Source organism: Abramis brama, assembly GCF_963993115.1.
Source record: "Abramis brama genome assembly, chromosome: 6".
Lineage (NCBI taxonomy): Eukaryota > Metazoa > Chordata > Actinopteri > Cypriniformes > Leuciscidae > Abramis > Abramis brama.
The window spans coordinates 29,153,795-29,179,583 of record NC_139968.1 but is presented as its reverse complement, the minus strand read 5'-3'; the positions used below and the strand labels follow the sequence as shown (position 1 = coordinate 29,179,583).

Below are 25,789 nucleotides of genomic sequence, written 5' to 3'. Positions count from 1 at the left end.
GTGCATCAGCCATTGATCCTGATGCTTCTCTATCATGAGTTGCTCATTCAAAAAGGCTAGCTCTTTGCACCCTCTCTTGTATGGAGAACTCAGCTGCGGCCGGACATGGTTTTTCAATGTCCTCCAGCAAATGGGCCACACAGAGACATTATGGACACTCATGGTGTCCATCGGGATGCATGGTAGCATGACAATAACGGCACAGAGGTTGTTGCTTGGATAACACACAAACATATTAATACTCTATTCCTGCACACAGGAGTTTGCCAAATAATGTAAATGTGTGTATACACAATCAAAAACATACTTAATTTCACTGAGCCGTTGTGAACTGTGGAGTCAGCGTGATAATTAAAAAAAATTCTTAAAAAAATTCTTAAAAAATTTAAATAAAAACCTATCTATGCGCGAACACACGGATCAAATCAGGTGACAGAGTCCCCTCAGCTGCGAACAGCAGATCAGCGGGTAAACAAATAAACAAAACTAAATTGTTAATCAAATACTAAATTATTTTAGTAAAAAAAATATATATATATATAATAATGACAAAATTAACTGTTAGATAGTTAATTATGACTATGATATTTGCAAAGCCACTGAATTATTTCTTTAGAGTGTACACAGGTCAACAAAATATATAACACTGCACTAGTGGTTTTTAGATATTTTAATGCAAAAATCTTACATATTGTTTAAAGGGATAGTTCACTTTGAAATTAAATTTTGGTATGTTTTAGCTTACCTGAAGGGCATCCAAGATGTCGGTGTCTTTTTTTCCGCAGTAGTTTCAATTTTGATATTTTTAGGTCAAACCGTTCTTGTCTGACAGTCATATAATGCAGGTATATGGATACTGTCTCAAAACACAAGCACAGAGTCCAAATTAAAACAATTCCCCATCGTCCAAATTAAACAATTCCCCATCGTAAGTACACACTGATGGCCTAAGACACGACACTTTCTCCCATTCATAGTAATATGAGTGTATCTTCTTTCTTTGGCTCCGATCAGAGAGGTGCCCGAATTTCAATCGATTTTTGATTGGTTAAAATAAATGTAGAATATCTCATGTTTCCGTGTGTGCTCTACCGTTTCTGTGGGCACTCGGGGATCGGTATCTATAGCCATGCCATGGTAAAGAGTGCGGGAAAGTTAGTTTTATATTTTACTTTTGTTTGACATTCGTAAAACCTTTACTGCTTTAGAATAGAGAGAATAGAGACCCTTCCTCCATTCGTACACAGAGGTCCACATAATGAAGAACAGATGTTGCCAGTACCTTCCTACAGAACAAAGAAATCCTTCTCTGTTATACTGTACACTGCATGCTGAGACCGTCATACAAGAATTTCTAACATACACATTTAGTACTTTTTAACTATACAGATTCAGTTATCCCAATAAGTCTATTAAACTCAACCGTTTGACCTAAAGGCTTAATCCAACTAAAAAACTATTAATATTAAAATATTATTCGTGTTAAATGACCAAGACTGGCAAGTTTGGATGCACGGTTCGGATGTACAGTATGACTCTAAGGGACATTGGAATCGAATGAATTAACTAAGATAATCCAACATTGAGATAAATTATATAAATGAAACATAATATATTTGCTTTTCACCTTAATTAAATTCGATGTCTTTATAAATTGGATTCAGATAGTAATTTAATTGGAATGAACTTAATTTAAAGCAATTTAGAGTTCACAATTAAGCACAGAAAAGACAGAAAGACAGGAAACCTTCAGCCACTCTATTGGACACCATTGTTGTGCCAGTGGGTGGCACTTACAGTATAAAAATAGTTTTTTTATCGTTTCATTACAGCAGAGTGTGGCGCATAGCTAAATCTCAGTGTTAGTATTTGCAGGTTTATTGGTTTAAACTTCATTAATAGAGTCATGAACTCTGGGATACATGACCCCAGTTTTCTCTAAAGAAAGTTTCTTTGTAATATGAGTAAAAGTGTCTTCCGAAAGAATACCTTTTTTTTTTGTTAAAAGAGCAGTAAAATAGGTCTAATATATATCTCATTATAAAATTCTTGAAATGTCTGGCATAAAATGTTATTATTTGTTTTTCAAAATCAAGATGTGATTTTCAAATAGTATTGATATTTGATTTGTCTGCCAAATCAAAGTCAGTGGATTCAATCTAAATGGTATAAATCACGTCTACAGAAGCGTTCTGAAGGGAGAACAATCATGGCCGCCATGTTGTGGGGTTGTTCCAAACTGAAGCGCTTATAAATGGTTGCTTTGAAGGCCCTGAAACAAACATTATAGGGTTCACCTGAAGGCCAGCAATGAATCAAAAGGTCAATCAGGCTGTCAATCAATATATAATGTCTTCATTAATGTCAGAATAGCAAAACCAGCTTCAAAATTAATGTATCTCTTTAACTCTTACAGAGATCCCCGAGGGTTTTGCTTTTTCGTCGATCGGGACCGGGATCGGAATCGGGATTGGGATCCTGATCGGGACCGGGATCCTGATCGGGATCGTGATTGTGACTGTCGGGGTCAAGATTAAAGGTTGTTTAAAGTAGCCTTACCCTGCAGGAACAGTAAGTAACATGAGTTTAAAAGGAGTGCAATTCAAGCATGAAAGTTTATTTTAAAGCTATACTAATGGTTTCATGTAGTGTGACTATTTTAATAATACTTTTTTATTCTCAATGTAAAAATACTCCAGACTGATGGGAAAGTAATAGATACCACTGAAATACCTTTGGCTGAGGAAGATCCTGCTATTTTATTCCCATCTCTGATATCTAAGCTCAATATCAGTGTTTGGTTGTTAATGTGTGTAATATCAGTGTTTGGTTGTTAATGTGTGTAATGTGAATTATTCAGACATCAAACACCATTCCAAAGAAAGACCATTAGTTATACATAAGTATATGATTTGTGGCCATTTTTATTCATTTAGGTAACATTTCTGACCCTGCACAAGGCCATTTTACACCACCGCCAGATCGCTTGCTTGTTGTCAAGCTTAAGGGATGGTCTAAGTTATGGTTGGCTCTATGTGTCACGATCCACACTCGAAGGAACGGGAAAAGGGAAGATCCAAGTGCAATAATTATTTATTTGGGAATTCCTTAAGCATAAATCCAGTCCAGGCAATTAGTCGTCATCATAAATCCATCCAAAAAAAAAGGAAACACAGGGAACAGAAGTGGCATGATAATAGACAAGGAATCCGTAACAAACACTAGACAGGTAGGGCATATATAACAAAGAACTAACAATGAATAACAGGGAACAGCTGGTTGCAATGATGACGGGGAACAGCTGAGTGCAATGACCAGTGATTGGTACAGACAAGGATTGTGGGGAATGCAGTTCATAATGTGGATGACACCGTGGGGAAGAGGACCTCTAGTGGACACCCAGGGAACAAAAACCAGACACTGTGACACTGTAGATATTTTAACTTATTGTTTAATTTGACAACAGTGACAAACAACTCCGATGCTTATGGGTAAAAACGATCATTACCTGGCTGTCCCCAGTGAATGCAGATCAGTGAGACCTGAATGCTGCTCCGCTCCATTTGCCTGGTGCTTGTGACACACTAACATACCAGATTTAACAATCTACAGGCACATTTATACTGCAAATAAAGTGTGAAGTTGTCTATTGATTCTAGTGCACTTCAACAGAAAACAAGACACATGCTGAGTGTCATGACAATGACTTTATCATGGTCTCTGTGAATGTGATTCATGTTCATGTAGAACAGTCACATACATTCCATCAGAACTAACAAAATAAAAAATCATATTATTTTAAAATAAATTCATTTCATAAAATAATATGAATGCTTTATTTCAAAGGGAAAAAAAATATAATTTAGATTCAAATAAAATCTGAGTTTTGTTTAAAGCACATTGAAGACTAAATATACACATGCAACTGAAATTTCTACTTTATTGTTGTATACAATATTGTATAAAATTGCCTCTATATGGCACATAAAACAAAACAAAAAACTGTTATTGGTCACTTTTCATGTCAGTCAGGTGGTTCTTCTTGTTTAAGTGGGTTCTTGTCTGCCTGTGATAATAAAATAAAATCTGTGTTTGCTTCCACCACGGCGAAAAAACGTACTCGGTTACTAACGTAACCTCGGTTCTCTCTAGAAGAGGGAACGAGTACTGCGTTTATCAAAACGCTACGGGAAAAGTCTCTTTTCACGAAACACTGAAGCAAAAATTATCCTTTAATTTTTCATGTATGTAAAACGCGTTGCGGCAGCAGCAGACAGCTGAAGCAAGACGGCTTGTCTGCTCATTGGCTGCTCTGCGGCAACTGCATAAGCCTATCGAGCGCAGGCTGATGCAACATCAGACCAATGAGGGCGCTTCGCGCCCTCCTCGCCACTTCCCGCCGAGACGGGCGTGGCTTACCTCTATAAAAGGAGCTCGAGAAGGCTGACTCACTTGATTTTGATCGCCGAAGCGAACCAGAGTGAACCAAACGCACGGCAAGGGAACGCAGTACTCGTTCCCTCTTCTAGAGAGAACCGAGGTTACGTTAGTAACCGAGTACGTTCTCTTACGAGAGTTCTCTCGTACTGCGTTTATCAAAACGCTACGGGAACCCCTTGCAAAACGCCGTGCGTGCTGGGATAAAAACACTGATCACCGGAAGCTATTTCAGGCATACAGTGCATAATCACCAGATAGACTCACACAGAGTCAGGGAATAAGGGGGGGAAGCCTTAATTCCCTATACTGTAGCGTCCGCAGGCTTAACATGACCTCACAGGGAGAGTCTACAGGACAGGAGGGGTTTCCTCCGTCCTTATATAGACATGTCCACAGACGCGAATATGACATCACATAGCCAGGGTAGGGAGCCTGCACTAATGTGGGAAAACGTGGGTCTTACACAGTTCAGCCCAGTATAGTCGGTATAGTATTACACCGACAAAAGCTTAGCCTGTAAGGCGGGAACCTCAAGGTTATAAAACCTGATAAATGTAGACGGAGAGGCCCAGCCTGCCGCCGTACATATATCCTGTAAGGAAATCCCGCTGGACCAAGCCCACGAGGAGGCAACGCCTCTCGTAGAGTGCGCTCTGACTCCCAACGGGCATTGAATGCCCTTGGCAGTATAAGCCAGCGCTATGGCGTCAACTATCCATCTGGATAGACTTTGTTTCGAAACAGCCGTTCCTTTGGAACGTCCGCTGAACGAGACAAAGAGCTGCTCTGTCTGTCTAAAGGCAGCAGAGCGGGACATATAAGTTCTTAAAGCCCTAACAGGGCAAAGAAAACTCGAGTCCCCTTCCTCACTCGACGCCGGCAGGGCAGCCAGGGAAATGACCTGAGCCCGAAAAGGCGTGTTGAGGGATTTCGGCACATAGCCGTGCTTAGGTTTGAGTATGACTTTAGAGTCATTAGGACCAAACTCCAAGCACGTCGGGCTCACGGAGAGCGCGTGCAGATCGCCTATGCGCTTCACTGAAGCAAGAGCCATCAAAAACACTGTTTTGAAAGACAAATGTTTGAGGCTAATTGACTGGATAGGCTCGAAAGGGGCACCTTTCATGGCCGCCAGGACCGTAGAAAGGTCCCACATAGGGACTGACGGAGGTCTGGGTGGATTCAGTCTCCTAGCTCCCCTGAGGAAGCGGATGACTAAATCATTCCTTCCTAGTGACTGACCCAGCGTTGAACCGGAGAACGCTGAAATAGCCGCCACATACACTTTGAGCGTGGAAGGGGATCTGCCCTTATCCAACAGCTCTTGTAGGAAGGAGAGAACCTCCGTTACCTCACATTCGAGGGGTGAAAGGCTCCGAGCTGTACACCAGCCGGAGAAAACCGACCACTTTGAAGCGTAGAGTCGCCTGGTCGACGGCGCTCTAGCCTCCGTGATGGTATTCATGACTCCCTCTGCGAGACCAACGGGTATCCGTTGAGCGCCCACACATGAAGGGACCATAGTTCCGGGTGTGGGTGCCAGATCGAGCCCCTGGCCTGCGAGAGGAGATCTCTCCTCAACGGCACTGGCCATGGAGCGATGTCTGCTAACTGCATCAGAACTGGGAACCATGCCTGGTTCTTCCAGAACGGTGCTACAAGCAGCACTGGGCATTTCGTTTTCCTGACCCGTTCCAACACCTGAGGCAGGAGGGAGACGGGGGGAAAAGCGTATAGCGGGCAGCGCGGCCACCTTTGGGACAGCGCGCTGTCGGTCTTTGAAAAGAATGCGGGGCAGTGAGCGTTTTCGCGGGACGCGAATAGGTCCACCTCCGCTTTGCCGAATCTCTCCCACAACAGCCGGACTGTTTGTGGGTGTAGAGACCATTCGCCCGTAGGAACGTTGTTCCTGGACAGTCTGTCCGGGCCCACATTCAGCAGCCCGGGCACATGTACTGCTCTCAGCGAGCGTAGGTTGTGCTGAGCCCATAGCAGGAGGCGTTTCGCCAGCCTGTACAGGGGTTTGGAATTCAGACCGCCCTGGCGATTTATGTAGGACACCACCTGATTGGTACCAGTCGTTCGCCATCCAAGGTACCAGGGCTGTGACACAGTCCTGATCGACCTTGAGGCGTAAATGACCGGACACCCACGCTCTGCGCGGAACCCGCGCTTTCAACCAGAACTGCAGCGGGCGCATGCGGAGCAAGCCCAGCCGGAGAACTGACGATGCTGAGGCCATGAGACCCAGCATCCTTTGAAATTTTCTGAGCGGGGTGAAAGCGCCGCGGCGGAAAGACATCGCCGTGCGCTGAATGTCCAGCACGCGCTGTGGCGACAGCCGCGCTGTCATAGACTGTGAGTCCAGAACTATACCCAGAAACGGAATCGTTTGGCTGGGGTTCAGTGAACTCTTCGCCCAATTGACCGTGATACCAAGATTCTTGAGGTGATCGAGTAAAATGGCTCTGTGCTCTATGAGCTGAGATCGTGATTGGGCTAGGATCAACCAGTCGTCCAAATAGTTCAGCACTCGCATGCCTCTGAGTCTGAGAGGAGCGAGCGCTGCGTCCATGCATTTCGTAAAAGTACGAGGTGCCAGGGACAAGCTGAAAGGCAGGACTGTATACTGGTATGTCTGACCCTCGAAGGCGAATCTCAAGAATCGCCTGTGATGTGACGCTATCTGTATTTGAAAATATGCGTCCTTCAGATCTATCGACATGAACCAGTCTTCTCGGCGAACATGCGCGAGAATTTTGCTGGTTGTGAGCATTTTGAAACGGCGTTTCACTAATACTCTGTTCAGTCGTCTTAGATCCAGAATGGGTCTGATACCGCCGTCCTTTTTGGGGACTAGAAAGTATCTGCTGTATATCCCCTGTTCGCTTTGAACTTGGGGAACAAGCTCTATCGCCCCTTTGCTTATCAGTTTTGATATTTCGGCGCGAAGTAGGTGTGCTACATTCAGCGGTACCGAAGTTTCGACGCGCGCTGTGAAGCGCGGAGGGCGTCGATAAAACTGTAGCGAGAAGCCTCTCTTTATAATGCCTAAGACCCAGTCCGAAACCCCTGGAAGCGCTGCCCATGCATCTGCATGGTTGGCTAAGGGCCGGATACAGAGCGCGCTCTGTTCGCCGTGCGACAGAGGTGCTACGGGGCTCACAAACATAGGCGTTATGCCTGCGGCATATGAGGCGGGGGGCGCGCTTAATACAGCGGGCGGAGCGCTCGCCCTCGACCTTACAACAGTGTTTGACTGAGTGAGGGAGGGCTGCGCGAGCCCCGTGGGACTCATGTGTGCGAGTAGATGTGGGCTGGGAGCGGGCACATTTACTGCTTGGGGCGCGCTGCTTGTGTAAGCAGCGCGCGCGCTCACAGGTCTCGTTTTTACAGAGAGCCTGTGATCTGATAGACATAGTGTTCGTGGGCACTGAGTAGTGGGCACTTTTACTATGTGGGGGGCGCAATCGACCTGAGTCGATTTTATTTGCGCGAGCCCTGAGTGCAGGGCTGTGCTTATGTGTATGGATGGGCACAGAGGAGTGGGCATCGACACTACATTTATAGCACCATCGGCCGTGGCCGGGACACCAGAAATCACACTCTTTTCGAGACATATCTGGGTAGCCGTAAAAACGGCTTTTGAGTGCAGGCAAGCGGGCACTTGTACAGGCTTGTGCTTTGCAGAGAACGCTGGGACAGCCGCGAAGCTTGGGGCTGAGACAGCGAGGCGCTTGGGTGGGAGGCCGGCCGCAACGGGACTCACACACCTGCGCTTTCCTAGGCGGGCTAGGAGCTCTTCGGGGCCTCTGGTTTCACCACAATCCTCGGTCGCGGCGCGCGCGCGGGGCGCCGGGCGCTCGATCGAGAGCGGGGTCTCGAGCTGCGCTGTTGAGGCTGCTGCGAAGAGGAGGCCGAAGGCGGGGGCTGAGGCTGTGAGGTTCGCGGGGTCCGTTTGTCTTGACCCGCCGCGGAACCAGAGCGCTTCGGTAGGAAGTGCTTGAAGGCTTGAGACGCTTTCTGGGCTTCGGTAAATCTCTCCACGAACTCGGAGAGAGAAGAACCAAAGAGGCCAGCGGAAGACAGCGGGGCGTCGAGAAACGCGATGCGCTCGGAATTGGCCATCTCCGTGAGCGTCAGCCATAAGTGCCTCTCAGCGACAGTGGCGGAAGCCATACAGCGTCCCATGGCTTGTGCGGCAGCTTTGGTGGCTCGGAGCGTGAGGTCCGAAGCACTCCTCAAATCCGCAATACAGACAGCATCAGGTCCAACCTCGTCCCATTTACGGAGGAGATCACCCTGGAAAATCTGTAATGTAGACATGGTGTGTAGCGCTGACGCGGCTTGCCCAGCGGCGGAGAATATTCGCGCGAGCAGCGTCGACGTCATGCGGCAGGCTTTTGAAGGCAACACCGGTTTAGTCCACCGTCCAGCAGAGGGCGGGCACAGATGGGTCGCTATAGCCTGTTCCACCGGCGGCAGAGAGAGGTAGCCTCGTTCATTCGCCTTGTCCAGTGAGGAGAATGCAGGCGACACAGATGAGCGCGTACGCGCAGAGTAGGGCACGTTCCAGGCCTTCGCAACTTCTTCATGTAACTCAGGAAGAAAAGGAGCGTGCTTAGATTCCGGAGAATTGCGCTCACCTGGGAGGAAGCTACCATCGAGCCGGGTGCGAGAGGGGGGCTCCGGTGCAGACCACTCGAGGCCGAGGCTCGTCGCGGCCAACGCGAGTACTCGCATGAGCTCCGTCTCAATGTTGGCTCTCACTGAGGGCTTTCGGGCAGGAGGCGCGAGGTCCTCAGAGCTCGCCCAATCCTCGCTGCCTGTGTTGTGGCGAATTCATAGTTCTTTTTGGTTCAGGTCTCAAAGTAGTTTCTCAGAGTCGAGGTTCCAGGTCAGAAGAATTAACTTTATTGACAAGCAACAAAGTGAGAAGCCGGCCGGCCGGACATCTGAAGTTACAATGGCCAGTGTTCATGTCTTATATTTTTTCTTATCGCTAGGTGCCCAATGGGCACCCTCAAATCTATCTCTTCCCCTCTGTCACGCCTGGTGACCTTGGCACAGTTAGACATGTCTTCTCTATTGGTCAAACCTCACACAATGGTGCTCTGTTGGTTCAATATTTTGACACTTTACATTGCTGATGCAAGCTGGTTATTTTCCATTCTCTCATCCTTCTCAGACCTATTTTGTCATGCTTGTCATTTTCATTACAACATGGTTATTTTCCATTCTCTCATCCTTCTCAGACCTATTTTGTCTTGCTTGTCATTCATGTATCAAGGAAAATTCTCCAACATATCCCCCCTTTGGGACTAATCCTAGTCCCACCTTCATTTCTATCCCAGAATGTATCTTCATGAACAGGCTTCTCTCCATTATCTTTCAATCATGGCCAATATGGACCATCCATCTCTCTTATCAATAAGCCCACTCACGAAGGTACACCCTGGAGGAATAGTGAGACCAAACATCTCCGCCCCCACTTGACTAGGGTGGAGTAAAAGATCCCACCTTCCTTATCTATCTTCAGTCTTGAAGGGATAGATTATTTCAAACATTTGATTTTTCAACATAATCAACATATCTCAGTGTAAAGACTTAAAATTAAGATTGTTTTCAACTTAATCAACACATTTCAGTGTATAGACTTAGAGTTAGGATTATCCCACGGTGCCAGAGGAACTGCACAGGCGCTTCCGGTGGCCTGGAGTGCTATCTGGGTTGCTCCATCGTTGCCAGAGGTGCCTTGGGCACTATCTGGTGTTGGAGCAGACAGCGGGTTTTTAAACCACCAGTTGAGTCTGCCCTTGCTGGTCCGGCAATTGGCGACCGTGCTTGTAATTAATTTCTCTGTTTACCCCATCGAAACATCCAACAGTAGTCTTATGCACGTACTTCACTTTTGATTCATAAAAACTTTAAAATATTAAAAATACTTTGTTATAAAAGTAAAATGATTAGTAAGTGATAAAAATAGTAAAAAACATTTATTATCTTTTCCCTTTATATCTGGTTGCATTACCTCGTACCACGGGCAATGACCTGCTTCAAACCTTGTATCGTCCCCTCTCATTCACATATTCATGTTTTTGACTGTTAGTGTGATTATATGTAAAAATATTCTCAGTAAGATTATAAGTGTAAAAAGAAAAAAGAAAACACTCAGGAAGGGGTCCTTCATAAAAATCAGAGAAACAATTAAAAAACCCTCTAACTCCCTACTCTATTCATGTTCTAATGATCTGTCTAATTTTACCCCAAAATAAAATTCACAGTGTTACTACCTCCCTCTCTTATCCGAAACAGAATCAAACTGTCAGAAATAACAAGGTACCCCATTCTTTACTCCTTTACCAGAACTCCTTACAGGAAATCATCTAGCTCGTCCAGTCCTGGCCCAATTTGGTGCACTCTTGTGTTTGTGCACCCGATGTCAACTCCCGATGGTTTGACTGACACATTAATCATCTATTTGGCGGCCACGTTGGCTAGCATGGATCTTAGAAAAGGCACAACACAGCAGAAAAGAAAACACAAAACACCAAAGAAAAAATGACAACAGCCACAGATATTATTATTCCCACCTTAATGAACCATTCTTTCCAAGACCCAAATATAGAGTCAAACCAGTATCCAACGTCTCTGTATCTCCCCGCATTTTCAGCAACTTCTTGTCTCAGATCCTTCAGCTTCTTCATGGCCCTAGCAAAAACTCCATCAGAGGCTGTGTCATTCGGAATAAAGGTACAACAGTCAATTCCAAATATCACACATACCCCTCCTTTTTTTTTTGCCAGTAGCCAATTCAGAGCTTGTCTGTTTTGCCATGTCATTTTGCTGGTGTATTTTAGCTGATGGCCTAAGGCATCCATTGCTTGATCTTAGTCTTAATTGTTCTGTTGATTGTCAGAGCTAATCTGAGATGGTATGCCAAATCTTGGGATGACTTCTTTGGTTAAATTTTTATCAGTCTCTGCTCCTTGGTCTGCTGAGGGTTCTACTTCGACCCATATGCTAAATCTATCTATGAAAACTGTATCTGTATCTTTTTCCTCTTACTGATTTTATCATGTCCACATAATCCATCACTAGATGTTTGAAGGGTCCTTCTGGAACTTGGATAGAGCCTATTGGAGTTGCTGTTCCTTTTCTGACATTATTTTGTGAATCTTTGTCTTTTTTTATTTTTATTTTTTTTATTTTTCTAATTCTACTATTCTAATAATCTCCCCCCTTGCGCAATGGTCAAAACCATTCGCATCTTAAATTAAAATAGTAAAAAGGGTTGCTAGTGTAATTATTTGTCTTTTAATACCTTATTTGTCCAATAGTCTGAAGTTTAGGGTTTTGCTTATGCCTTCTTGACTAATGATAGAGACTTAATTTTATATTCAATTATCTATTCTAAATTTCAAGGTGCGCATTCTAAATTGGTAACACAACTCTGATGACAAAAGCTACTGAATGTAGTCAATGTGGCATTCCCCATGTGACAGTGTCTAAATGTTTAGAATAACACAGCTGGTCGATATCAGTTGCCATTTGATTGTGTTAAAACACTGCTGTCATAAACCCCAAATTTTTCAATATCTAATAGATAAAAATTTCTGGTAGGTCTGGACATGCTGTCGTTTGAAAGAACCATTATCAATTTCTCTTATCTGATTTGTCATTCATCTGTTAATTTAATTTCTCTTCAAAATATTTTCCTCTGTTGCTTATGAGATGTTCTTTTAAATGACTGGAGATGTTAGCATAATCTCGAATTCATGACCAACAATATCAACACCGTGCAATCCCCGGTAATGACAGCATTTGTGATATCACGTGTTTGTAAATTGTGTAGTTACTATCCTTATTTCTAAACCTTATTTCTAAATTAACTATTGACCAAGATGGAGTGACCAGCACCATAGCTTCATCAACCATATATTTTTTTTTTTTGTTGTTGTTGTTGTTGAACATATTATGTCCTCTTTTTTCCTGATAGAGAGCTCAGTATCACTCAAGTTTATATCAGCTCTGTCTTGAAAGCAGAGCCCAAAAGCTCTCTGTTCAATGGACAACATCATCAATTATCTAATTATGCATTTACCCCTAGTTGGTTAATGCAGTAGTCCCTCACTATGCTACGTCCAGCGTCAGTTGTAGTTAATTATTGAGTCATGCAAACACTTCACCTCCCATTTTTTAATGCTTACAGCTGGACTAATGTCTATTGAAAGAAAGCAAATAGAGAGTGTCAGCTTCACAGAATATAGAGAACTGCTGTTGGACCAGTGAATAATCAAAATACAATTAATATTGCCAATCAATGAAATTTGAAGCGGTCTCTGTTGTGATCAATGAAAACGCATCACCTGTGCCCACTTAGTAAAGGATGAAGGCCTTCTGCTTGGACCAGCGATCAGTTGAACTGGTTGGGCTGCTGTCTGAGTGTTTCCCTCCTCATCCGATGCATTTGATCTGTCAGTCTTTGTTGGCATTCAAGGGTCTGGTGTCATGTTTGGACATAGTGGTTTGACTCTGGATGCTGTTGTCTCTCTGCCTCTCCTCAGTCTGGCTTTTGGCCAAGCCATGGAGAAGGCAATTTTGCATGATGGCCGGATGGTTTTCTTGGTTGTTTCTGCATCAACACAGTCTTTGTACATACCAGCCCCTCAGAAGTTTCAGCTTCCTCTTTCAGGGTGGATGAAGGCCCACCAACCAAACGCCTCTTCTTTTCTCTGCAGCCGTGTCCTTATGTTTCTTGCTCTCACTTGTTGCACAGTCCAGTTGCTGTTGTTTATGTTGAGGCAGCCGTCCCAAAAGCTGTCTGGTGTCATCTGGAAATTGAACACTCAGAGATCCGCATGAATCAAATCCATCCTTTAAAAATTCTACAACCATCTCTTTCAATTGTCCCTAAATTTCAGAAGTATCATCTGGTTGATAACAGCAGTTTCCCCATGCAATATTAATAAAGCAAGTTCTTCTTTGCAGAATGCAGAAAATAGCAGCCATTCAGTCTGTCTGAGTTGCCTTATTTTCAGTCACATATATAGTATTTTCATCATCAATCCCTACTCTCTCAAGCATTTTAGGATTAAATCAATGAGTCTCATTACTGTGAAATGTGTATAATACAGTATGGCTGTTAAAAATGTCTGTTTAGCTTGGTCACCCAATCCTGCTCATTTAACACAGTGCACAAGTTATTTTAAGTAACACAATCCAAAGATCTCATTTTCTGCAATGGATCAAATTTAAAACTGTCTCAGGGACAACAAGATGCAAACATCACAGGCCATGTCTTTATATAACAGCTCAGTCATACCCACAGCTAGCATGTCTCTCTCTATATAAATATTTTATCTCTAAATGTCATATATTTCTATAACCCTTTTTATCAATTATTTGATTTTCCTCTGGGAACTACACAAACCACTTATACTAAAGAGAAAACTCCAGTGTTTTTGATGGCCACCAGTTTGTCCAATCCTCCATATCAATCCCTGTTAGGCCTGCTTATTAATTTAATTCCCCCATAGACCGGTCAACTAACATTTAAGCAATTTTCATATTTTCTTTCAGGTTAATTTATTATCAATTATTTTTATTGGTGTTTTCCTGGTATTTGTGAAATTAGTCTACTTTTAATTCTGACTGGATTAGCAGATTTCACCAATCTTACTTGATCTCTTAGTAAACTGTTTTGGATACCTTTTTATTTATTTATTTTTTACGAATGTTTCACTGTCTCTGCACATAGCCACATCTAATGTTCCCTCAGCTGGTCGTTTTTTTTTTTTTTTTTTTTTTTTTTTTTTTTTTTTTTTTTTTTTTTTTTTGGCTTCTATCTCCATTTTTGGAGGGTTGTCCTATAGTATAAATTTAATATTTTGATCTTGGTATCTCTACAGGTGTTGATGCCATTATAATCTTAATTATTATCAGTGTGTTTCACTCCTTTTTAGTATACCTTACTAACCCCAGCTTGCATCTATTCTTAACTAGTTTTCAGCAAGATGGTCAGACATTTATTAAGATATCTGATTAGTCTTTCTCAGGTATTTTAAAAATGCAGTTCCTCTATTACAGGTCCACTGGTGGGGATAACAGTTATAAATAAAATCTCTCAAAGTGTTGTTCAAAGTGTATGTTGGAAATGGTTGCTCACTCTCTGGTTTATAAGCTAGTCAGAACTAGGAAAGGTGAACTCTTTCTCTCTGTCTCCCTCCTTTCCTTCCTCTCACACACACATACACACACACACGCAGTCTCACTTTCTTCTTGCAGCCCCTCCTTTCTGCCTCTCTTTCTCATATCACAGTCACCATTTACTTTTGCTATATGAGAGAGAAACAAGTGTTCTTTCATAATTCTAGTTTCTCTTTATAAATGAATATCATTCTTTTTCAAATAGTCCTAATCTGTGCATTTTACGCGCGCGCACACACTTTTATTTTACTTTTTCTTGTAACAATGAAGAGGCAAAGCCAAATTATTTCTAATTAAATTTTTTTTTTTTTTTTTTTTGGTTTAAGATTTGTCTCCCCGTTACCTCTCCTGCCCCTCCTATTTGTCCATCGTTGCAACATTCTCAGTTGTTACTGACTGCTCTTTTTTGACAGCTGACTGCACTTCTGTCTTTTTCATGAATTTCTACCAACATATGACTGGTATGGTTGGTGTTGCTCCTCAAAACTACCACTACCACCAGTTTTTCCAGTGTCCAATTATCTATCTGTGCTGGTCTGATTTCTCCTCCCTGTCCGATTTTAACAATTGTGTCATTTTCCCATTTTTCTGGCCTTGAGCTCACTACCATATACATGTTCCTCAAAATCATGGCTCCTCCCAAACCCTCAGGCCAAGTGTACCAGGCATTTCTTTTCAGGTATGGGATGTACAATGGATTTAGCTTTATTTCTGATTTTGTCAGCAAGGAATCCAAAAGGGTAGTTTTGGGAAGGTCAAATCTGTTCAAGTGTGGTCTCTGAGCTTCAAGAGTTATCTGTTTTTATCACATCACGTCAATCCCCTAAGAGCCACTCTCGTTCAACCTGGTTCAAGTTTGTTATTCTTGTCAATTTTTTTTTAAAAGCTCATCCTTCCCTTGGTCTGTTAACTCCTGTCTCTGCCCTTCATTATCTATTCTAACCAGAAGTGATTCTTAATACCTTTGGTATCTTTAATGCATCTTGAAAATCATTCTTCTTTCCGCAATCTAGCCTCGTAATTATCTCTCACTCTAGACCACATGTGTACTTTTCTTCAGGTGTCAAAAGGTGAAAAAACTCTCACTTTTCTCTCTCCTTATTTCTTTATCTCAATGCAAACGCTTTCAGTCTGCTATAATGTAGGCCTACACTCATACAGCCGCGCACAGAGCCACTCACACACACGCAGTGCCACTCTGACACACGTACACTCATACACCCGGGATTTCATACACACTGTCACACAGCCGTGCATAGAGTCACTCACACCCACACAGAGTCGCTCTGAAACACACACACACAGAGCTGCTCTTACACGCAAAACCACTCTCACACCCACTTCAAAGCCTCACACACACACACAAAGTCTCTCTCCCACACTCACACAGCGCTGCTCTCACACACTTATTTCCCTATTTTTCTTATAACAAAATGAAAAGACAAAGTCAATCAATCAAACTTTTGACAATATGGGCTGTGTTTCCCTATTTGGATCACATCGATTACAGTTCGGAGAATGGCCAAACAGCCGACAAAGCCAATTTCGGTGAATATTCTTTGTTCCTTGATACCTTGTTTTTGTTTAGTTTTTTCCTCTCATCAATTTTTGTTTTATTACCCATTAAACTTTTAATAACACTGATTCAATAATTATTTCTTGTAAGAGTTTTATTTTATGTGCCTTTGTCTGTCTCAGCTTTCTCACTCCCTTTTCTCTCACTGAGCGGTGCCAAGGTTTTTAACTTTGTAACAATTTCGGGACAGTGGCTCAAATGTAATTTCATGCAGAGCACAGAGCTCAGTTAAAAAACACTTTGTCTATGCGTCTCCGTCCTTTCTATTAATTCTGCTCAAACACGGCTATATCATTTCTAACTTTTAATTTCTATCACTTTGGTTTTTTAGAAAAAACATTATAAGTAAAAGGTTTTATTATTATTGTCACTTTTGCAAATTTTCTCCGAAATGACCTTCCTCCTTATTTTTTAAGATGAAAAATCACTTAGACATACAAACACAAACACTTTTCTCCTCACATAAAACAGAAAAATCACTTAGACATACAAACACAAACACTTTTCTCCTCACATAAAACAGATCACGTGCGCACACAATAAAACAGATAAGACTAACAATGAAGTGCTTCTCTCGTTACAACGCACCTCCTGCGTTGTGGACAATACAACATATAATTTTGCAAACGCACTTTTCGCATAAAATACTGTGACGCACACATGTACAATGCACCCTCATGCGAATGGAATACGCACCTCCTGCGTATATAACGTGCTTCTCACGTTCTTCAACGCGTCTTCTGCGTTGGGGACGCGCTTCTCGCGTCGGTACGCACCTTTCTCGCGTACTCAATTAACGTGCTTCTCACGTCAAAACGCACCTTCTGCGTTTAGGGACAATACAACATATAATTTTGCAAACGCACTTTTCGCATAAAATACTGTGACGCACACATGTACAATGCACCCTCATGCGAATGGAATACACATCTCCTGCGTATGGACAGACAAACAGATACTGCATGCACTTTTTTCTCAAAACCTGGAACCTACCCTCCTTTTTCCTCCCTTCTTTTATTAGTTTTAGGTTCTTTTTGGTGGGGTCTTTTGTTTAAGGCAGTCACCAACCAGGCGCTAGCTTACCAGGGGCAGCACAAAACAAATATAAGCAAAATTTGCTTACCTTATTTTTTGGTGCACCTTTGTTTTGTGAGGCCTCTGCCAGCACGCCCACCGTGGTCACTCCTCGACCCCTTGTCCCTCCTGGCTGGCTCGCCAATTATGTTGTGGCGAATTCATAGTTCTTTTTGGTTCAGGTCTCAAAGTAGTTTCTCAGAGTCGAGGTTCCAGGTCAGAAGAATTAACTTTATTGACAAGCAACAAAGTGAGAAGCCGGCCGGCCGGACATCTGAAGTTACAATGGCCAGTGTTCATGTCTTATATTTTTTCTTATCGCTAGGTGCCCAATGGGCACCCTCAAATCTATCTCTTCCCCTCTGTCACGCCTGGTGACCTTGGCACAGTTAGACATGTCTTCTCTATTGGTCAAACCTCACACAATGGTGCTCTGTTGGTTCAATATTTTGACACTTTACATTGCTGATGCAAGCTGGTTATTTTCCATTCTCTCATCCTTCTCAGACCTATTTTGTCATGCTTGTCATTTTCATTACAACATGGTTATTTTCCATTCTCTCATCCTTCTCAGACCTATTTTGTCTTGCTTGTCATTCATGTATCAAGGAAAATTCTCCAACACCTGAAGCGAGGAGAGAACAGGAATCCTTTTCCCCCGACGCGGCCTCCGAAACAACTTCCTCTGATGAAGCGGCGGCAGGCTGCGGGCGCTGAGCATCAGGAAGTGATTCGGGGGAGGTCGGTGAAGCTGGCGGGCGAACCGGCGAGCTTGGTCGGGGTGGAGAGGGTTCCGGGACCCGCTGCGAGCGGCGCTTCTTACGGCGCGGCATCGCGGCGGAGAATGCAGGCTTCGAGAAGGATGCCAGGCGGGTCCTCAGAGCCACCATAGGCAAAAGCTCGCAGTGAGGGCAGCCGCCGTCAGCGAGCGCGAGCGCTGCATGGTCCTCACCGAGGCAGGAAACACAGATGACGTGGTCGTCTCCCCCGGCGAGTGGGGCTCTGCACGAGCCGCAGGATTTAGGCATCTTTAGAAAGACGCCGCTCTTTTAGGGGGTGAGTGCTACGAGAACACTCACACACAAAACAGAGCACAATAAAGGATATGGGCGTCGGAAAGCGCAGCAGGTACGGCTGTAGAAGGCGGCGTAGGCCAGCGGCTTCGAGGGCTCGTCCCGCTGAAGTGCTTGCTTCGAACGACGCTGCTTCCGTGATCCAGCGATGCGTGCGCTTCGCTGAAGAGATTAAAATCAAGTGAGTCAGCCTTCTCGAGCTCCTTTTATAGAGGTAAGCCACGCCCGTCTCGGCGGGAAGTGGCGAGGAGGGCGCGAAGCTTATGCAGTTGCCGCAGAGCAGCCAATGAGCAGACAAGCCGTCTTGCTTCAGCTGTCTGCTGCTGCCACAACGCGTTTTACATATATGAAAAATTAAAGGATAATTTTTGCTTCAGTGTTTCGTGAAAAGAGACTTTTCCCGTAGCGTTTTGATAAACGCAGTACGAGAGAACTCTCGTAAGAGAACTGCTGGACAAAACTGTAAGATGTGTGAGATATGGATTCATTCCTCTATAGTTCATTCGGACAACATTACATTATTAACCCAATCTCAAAAACAGCATGAATACAAATAGAAAGAATCTCTAATATACATGTCTGTTTTTTCAGTCTTCACTGTCCTCTGTGACACACTAGCCTTCATTCAGATATTAACCTTATAGTATTATTTTCTAATGCTTATGGTTATGTTACATTATAGAGTCATTCCTGTCAAATAAGACGGTACATTTAGTCAAATAAATTAAAGTAAATTAAGTTTACAAAAACTTTGTAATTGTTACAGCAGGAACCTGGCTATGTCGGTTGCTGATAACAGTATTCAATGTTTATGTTACAAAGGCTTTATAAAAGTATTAAACACCATTAATCCAGTAATTTAAAGAACAATGCTGCATCAATGTTATATGCAGATTTAAGTTTCTTTTTCTCATTTTAACTTTTTTTCTCACAGATACACATGATCCTGTGCAACAGGAGACAAGTGATCCTGCTGGTGAATGGAAGACAAATTGAATTTGGAATCTGACACCAGAAATACACATTAACCGTGTTTGAAGTCGACCCATTGGTGCTTTTGAGATGGAAAACTAATAAGTGAAGACGTTTGTTTGATGTGACATAAACAGAAACATGCCTGTGTTCAATGTAAAGTTGATGATGTAAGACTGGAAAAACTGGAAAAACTGGAAGAGAGGGCAAATTAACATTTTAATTTCTCTCTTGTGCACCATTCAAGACACAAGTTCCACCTAAGCAATCCTAATCTATATCTTTTTCTCTTGAACCCTCATTCCCCGTTTACTCCTTCTCTCATGCTGAGATCACTGGAAATTCACCCAAGAATCTATATAGTTAATTTTTTTTCTTTTCTTTGTTTTTAAGTCATTAAGAACAAGTTATTATTTACAATGGCGGCCTGACAAAGTGGAATAACCACTTGGGGAAAAGGAAACAGGGCTAAAATAAATACAGTACATTATAAATACATACCGGTTAGCAATTACATAAAATACTATTTAAAACACAACACAGTAGACAACACAAAATGATTATGTAGAGAAGCAACTGCATGTGTCCGTGAACAAGGATGATATAATAGTTTTAAAAGATGAAATTGAAATTAGTGTATCCAGTTCGAGAATATTTTGCAAAGCGTTCCAGTCGCGAGCGGCAGCAGATTAAAAAGAAGCAAGAGTTGGTTTTGGGAATACATAATTTAAGACGAAGCGAGGACCGGATGTTGTATATGACAGGCTTTGGCTGCAGCAGGTGACCCAAGTAAGGAGGTGAGCGGCCGAGAAGGGTCTTGTAAATGAAGGTGAACCAATGAATTTTGCAACGATTGTGAAGGGAGGGCCAGTTGACAGATGAATATAAAGTGCAGTGGTGTGTATTGAAAGCAAACCTGATAGCAGAATGGTAAAGAATGTCAAGATTTGATTGCAAGCAACCCTGTAGTGTCTCTATAGTCTAACATGGTCATTTGAATAAGAGCAAGTTTGGCAGAAGTGGTGAAGGAAGAGCGGTTGCTGTAAAGGAAATCAAGCTTGGCCTTGACCTTATTGCAGCTTTGATATGTGGATGGAGAAAGAAAGTGAAGTGTCCAACCAGATGCCCAAGTATTTATATGCAGTATATATGCAATAATATAACTCGGGTTAGCCTGTGATGCGAAGTGTACACATCTTCTCTCTTTATTCTAAAGCATTTAATGTTTGTATCTAATATCTTTGAAATGATTATGCAACTGGCGTGATACATTTACCTGACATAATAAAGTGTAAACATTTGATTTTATTCTAATCGACTCTAATTGACATTATTTTCAGTAAAGAATTAAAAAGAATAGTCAAACATTCGCACACACTTAATGATGTAGAGATATCATTAAAACCTTTTTTATTTATGGAGTCAGAAGAAATAACGAGTTAATACGTATTTCATTTAATCAAATTACTTTGTCATGTGGAAAGACGGTAACGCGCAGAGGCCTTCACCCGCTGATCGGATGCCTCCTTTGGGCCGATCCAGCCGGGCATTACAGTTGGTGACAACCCTCTGTGATCCCTCCGAGCAACACAGGCGAGCAACCTCTTTCCAGCAAAGTATTGGGATTTTAAAACCAACGAGAGGTTTGATCATCTTCTCTTCCTTCCACCGTTGTGGTAAGTCAATTATTTTACCTTTTCAGAAGTGTTCGCACTGTCAGAGAGTTTATTCACACATAACATACGTATACACATAAAACATGATATCAGAGTTTTAAAATCAAACATTTAAAAAGAGAACAATACATCACGGTTGTTTAAACCAATGAACATTAAGCTGTGTCGTCAGCAAGTCGTTTCCCATCATGCTTTTGATCAGCGCAGTCGGTGGAGAGCAACTGCACGCGACTGCAGAATCTGACATGCGCCTTGCGCTCGCGATTTTTTTTTTGACATACGTCAGCATGACATCAGAGCGAGGCTGGCCGCACTCGGACACATTTTTAACCGGCATGCATCTCGCGGTGATCACCGGTGATCGGTTCTGCGCAGATTTTGCTCATCTCAAACCATAGATACACTAGATCACATTCTTCCACTTGAGTAAACTTAGAATGAACTATCGCTACTATATATATATATATATATATATATATATATATATATATATATATATATATATATATATATATATATATATATATATATATTCTTTATTATTTATTCTTTATTTCAAAGATAGCCCCTTGAGATGTACCATCTCATTTTCGAGGGGGTCCTTACAATAATGACGAACATTACAAGATAATAAAAAGTAAATATTGAAGCTAATTCCAAACACAGAGACACACACACACTCGCACCAACACACACTCCAACAATGCTCCCCGAAACTAGCCCCCCCCCCCCCCCCCATCACCACTTACACAAACTATGCACAGACAGAGTATGATCAAAAAATAAATAAATAATCAAATAAAAATAAAATTAAAAATAATATAAAAAATAAATCCCTCTGCAAAAAATAGAGGTAGACATTTATACACATAAGCATACTATACACCCCCTTATAAATACATCTTGCATGCACAATTAAAGAAAACAATACATATTTGTACACAAATACACACATATATACAGTACACTGGACAGTGAGTAGTGTGAGCCCTAGAACAGTTCAGAAACAAGAGCAGGATGTTTGAAAATTCGTAAATAAAAATGATGTGAAGATATGAAAAGAAGTGATCGACCTAAGTGAGGAAGGAAGGTTATTCCAGTCTGATGGAGCTTTGAATTTGAATGCACGACGACCAATTTCTTCACTGATTCTAGGTGTAACTAGAAACAGTTGGTCCATGTGCCTTATGCTGTATTGAGAGCTGAAAGGGATTAAAAGGTCTTTCAGATATGAAGGGAGATTAAAATGAATATATTTGAAAATAAGTGTTAACCAGTGGTGTTGCCTTCTGGACTTCGGAGCAGGCCAGTTCAAGGACTCATACATTAGACAGTGATGGGGGCACCTAAGCACAAATCTACAAAGACTATTATAATACATTAAGAGGATGGAGATTAGTTTCGAAGGTGTTACCATAGATCACATCAGCATAGTCCAGTATTGGGAATATCAATTGTCGCTCACAATGAGAATCCAACTGACTGACGATCTCTATCGTACTGCGTACTAACTTTGACAACCGACCGACTATCTTTCATACACATACAATACACAAACCAGAGCGCACGTCCGCTATCCTATTACAAGCACTGAATAAATGGCAGTAAACATAAAACATAACTCACTGTATGGTCAATTGTACTAAATAATAGCAACACTAATATAACTTTGGGGCCTTTTCTACACTAACCACAAATAAACCATAATTATCAATATACAACATGCCATCTAATACTCACAGGTTGCTTTTTTGCTGCAAATAACTATATCAGTGACTTTTTGATTTAACTCTGCTCACTGTAAGTGGTGTTGGGCTTCTTCTAATCTTATGTTCATAGAGTGCTATAGTGATTGAGGTAGGCCTATATTTTCTTTCTTTGTGATTTATTTGTGTTACCCGACTGTGTTTGTAACAAGCCAATTAAGATATTATTTTACATGGCATAAATGTATGCTTTATTTCTTAGTTTTCTATGTGATTTCGTTTAGTATTGTCTGCAAGTATGTCAAGAATTTAAGGTTAATTAACATTTTCTGTGTTTATTTATACCAGTTCTGACAGCAATATGGAAATGTAGCAAAAAAGGAACATGTAAAGACCTGTTTGAAGACTCTGTCAATAAATAAATGCCCGTTAAAACCCAGGAACGACTTGAGCCTTTATTAAAACTCGAGGGGAGTAACACTTTGAAAGGTAAACTGAGAAGTTAACGAAATTCTAATGCATATCTATGCTAATTATAATACATATAGGCCTATATTTAAACATGGATAAAAAATATTGATCATTGATTAATTTTATATAAATTCTTCTTCACAGATCCTGTGATAAAGCAGTCTTCAAACACTGTCTGAATCACACTAAGTTGCAGAAAATGAGTCGTACTGAAAGAAGTGATCGTCCACTTGAAGATGTGACATTCAAACTCTTCTGTTTCTTTGGTTCAGCCATTTATGCCTAAGTTTGTAAATAATGCATTATTCACTTCTGCACATTGTTTTTCCATAACCTTTTTTTTTTCCAGAAAATTGCATCGTGATGCTTATTTATTTAGTGATGTAATATGCATAGTGTACATTTCAGTAATACAGGTATAACTGAAATGTTTCTCAAAGAATTGTATAAATATAGCTCTGCCATAGCATTTCACTGATCTTTATAATGTATTATGTTCAAGAGATTATATGTGACCCTGGATCACAAAACCAGTCTTAAGTTGCACGGGTATATTTGTGGCAATAGCCAACAAAACATTGTATGAGTCAAACTTATAGATTTTTCTTTTATGCCAAAAATCATTAGGATATTAAGTTAAGATCATGATCTATGAAGATATTTTGTAAATTTCCCACCTTAAATATATAAAACGTTTATTTTTGTGAATGGATGCAGCACTATCGCCAATAGAAATGGACAACTTTAAAGGCGATTTTCACAATTTTTCGATTTTTCTGCACCCTCAGATTCCAGATTTTCAAATAGTTGTATCTCGACCAAATATTGTTCTATCCTAACAAACCATACATCAATGGAAAGATTATGTATTCAGCAGCTTTCAGATGATGTATAAATCTCAACTTAAAAAAAAATACCCATAAGACTGGTTTTGTGGTCCAGGGTCACATATATGCTGCTGTACTGTTTTATTTACTAATGTATTTATTTTTGCAATGTACACAATAAGTTTTCTTGATTTCAGAGTGTGTATGTCTTAACATTTATATTTAATTATTTTTGCACTTTTAATACACAATTTTGAATACTGAATAAAACAGCTTTATAATAAACTATTAGTGTAATGCTAATATATTTCTAATGAGCTGAAATGCTATTGAAATGTTCTTGAAGTACATTAAAATGAAGCTAAAAATATATTCTAACTGTAGTTTAAGAAATATGAAAGTATATTTTAAATGAACTGTACAGAAATACACTTAAATGTACTTGAAGTGGTTAAATTTTTAGCACAATTTAATATAAAATGTAATACGCACTTTATACTGTGAGTTAAATACTACTATGCTATATACAAAAACGCACAATTTAAATATATTTCCTTTTCACCTAGGGTCATGACGAACTGAGTTGACCTCCAAACTATACAGAGACGACCAATCAGAACACCGAAAAACATTTTATACGCACGTTTTTATTATTATTATTATTATTATATTATTATTATTTTTACCGTTTTGAAATAGTATGGCGTAACCATGGGCGGAATGCTTTCGCAGAAATCACGTGACTGGCTACGAGCCCATCCTTATTTACAGCATCACTTATTTTATTCAGTTTGTATGCGGACAGAAGCAACATCAGGATGAGGAACCTTTCCGTCTTTTTTGGGCTTTATTACTCGTGGACGGTGAGTCACAATCATTTTCATTAATTCAACACTTGGGTTTCAAATATTTAAACCGGAAAAAGAAACTGCACATTTGCTGTTGTCATCTAATTTGCTTGTATGTGTGTTGTTTCTAAAACAAACTGATATTTTTCTACAAATTATGTTTTATTAACAAGGTTCGGGAGAAACACGTTCTTGATCAAACAATCAAGTAATTCCAACCAGCTCTCAGCAATCAGTAATCAACAGGTCCACTCAATCAGCATGATTAAAGGCCTATAAATACACACAGTCGATTCACTCATATTCCTCGACAGTTTTCAGCATCCCTCCTCCACCCCATCTCCTCACACTTGCCTGGTTATCTTCCTAACCAAGAGATACGGGGGGAGTAGGCTACTCTGGGTTCGGGTTTGGTAGTGAACACTAGAGGGCGCCGACGACCTGTAATATTCTGCACAACACTTTATTTTTTTATTTTTTTGGTCGGTCGGTCGGTCGGTAGGGTGGGGTCGCGTGTGAATTGTAACATTTCACTCCTCGTGTTTGAAACTAAACCACACATTTTCTATTTGTACTGCAAAGATAACAACTGTCATTTAATAGCTGATACTTGTAACTAGTTTGAATCACATTTTGAATGCACTGGCTTAGAAGAACTCCAAAACAGACAGAAAAAAAAATAATAATAATGTTGTAACCATCCCCAGTCTCCCCTACTTTAACTAAAAAAATGTTTGGTTCTTAAGTTAAGGATGTGTGATAAACCTATTTATTGCTTCAGCACATTCTGTGTCAAAAGGTCTACACCAGAAATAGAAAATACTTCTTCATCAAGCTTGTAATTATCGCTATTGCTATTGTTACAACCGTGGGGTTGAGGTTTTACTTTCAGAAATATTAGGCAATTATACAAACTC

At 41.2% G+C, this 25,789-nt stretch overlaps 1 protein-coding gene across 1 annotated transcript in view; it reads left to right on the top strand.

The window, feature by feature from the left end:
- LOC311085683 (uncharacterized protein) overlaps window positions 1-20,646 on the top strand; it is a 29,868-nt gene extending 9,222 nt beyond the window's left edge. The window contains exons 4-5 of the mRNA XM_084118264.1: window positions 2,417-2,571; window positions 19,307-20,646. Coding sequence (XP_083974390.1) covers window positions 2,417-2,553 — 137 coding nt within the window. The 3' untranslated portion in view covers window positions 2,554-2,571; window positions 19,307-20,646. The remainder of the gene's footprint in view (window positions 1-2,416; window positions 2,572-19,306) is intronic.
- The last annotated feature ends 5,143 nt before the right edge of the window (window positions 20,647-25,789 follow it).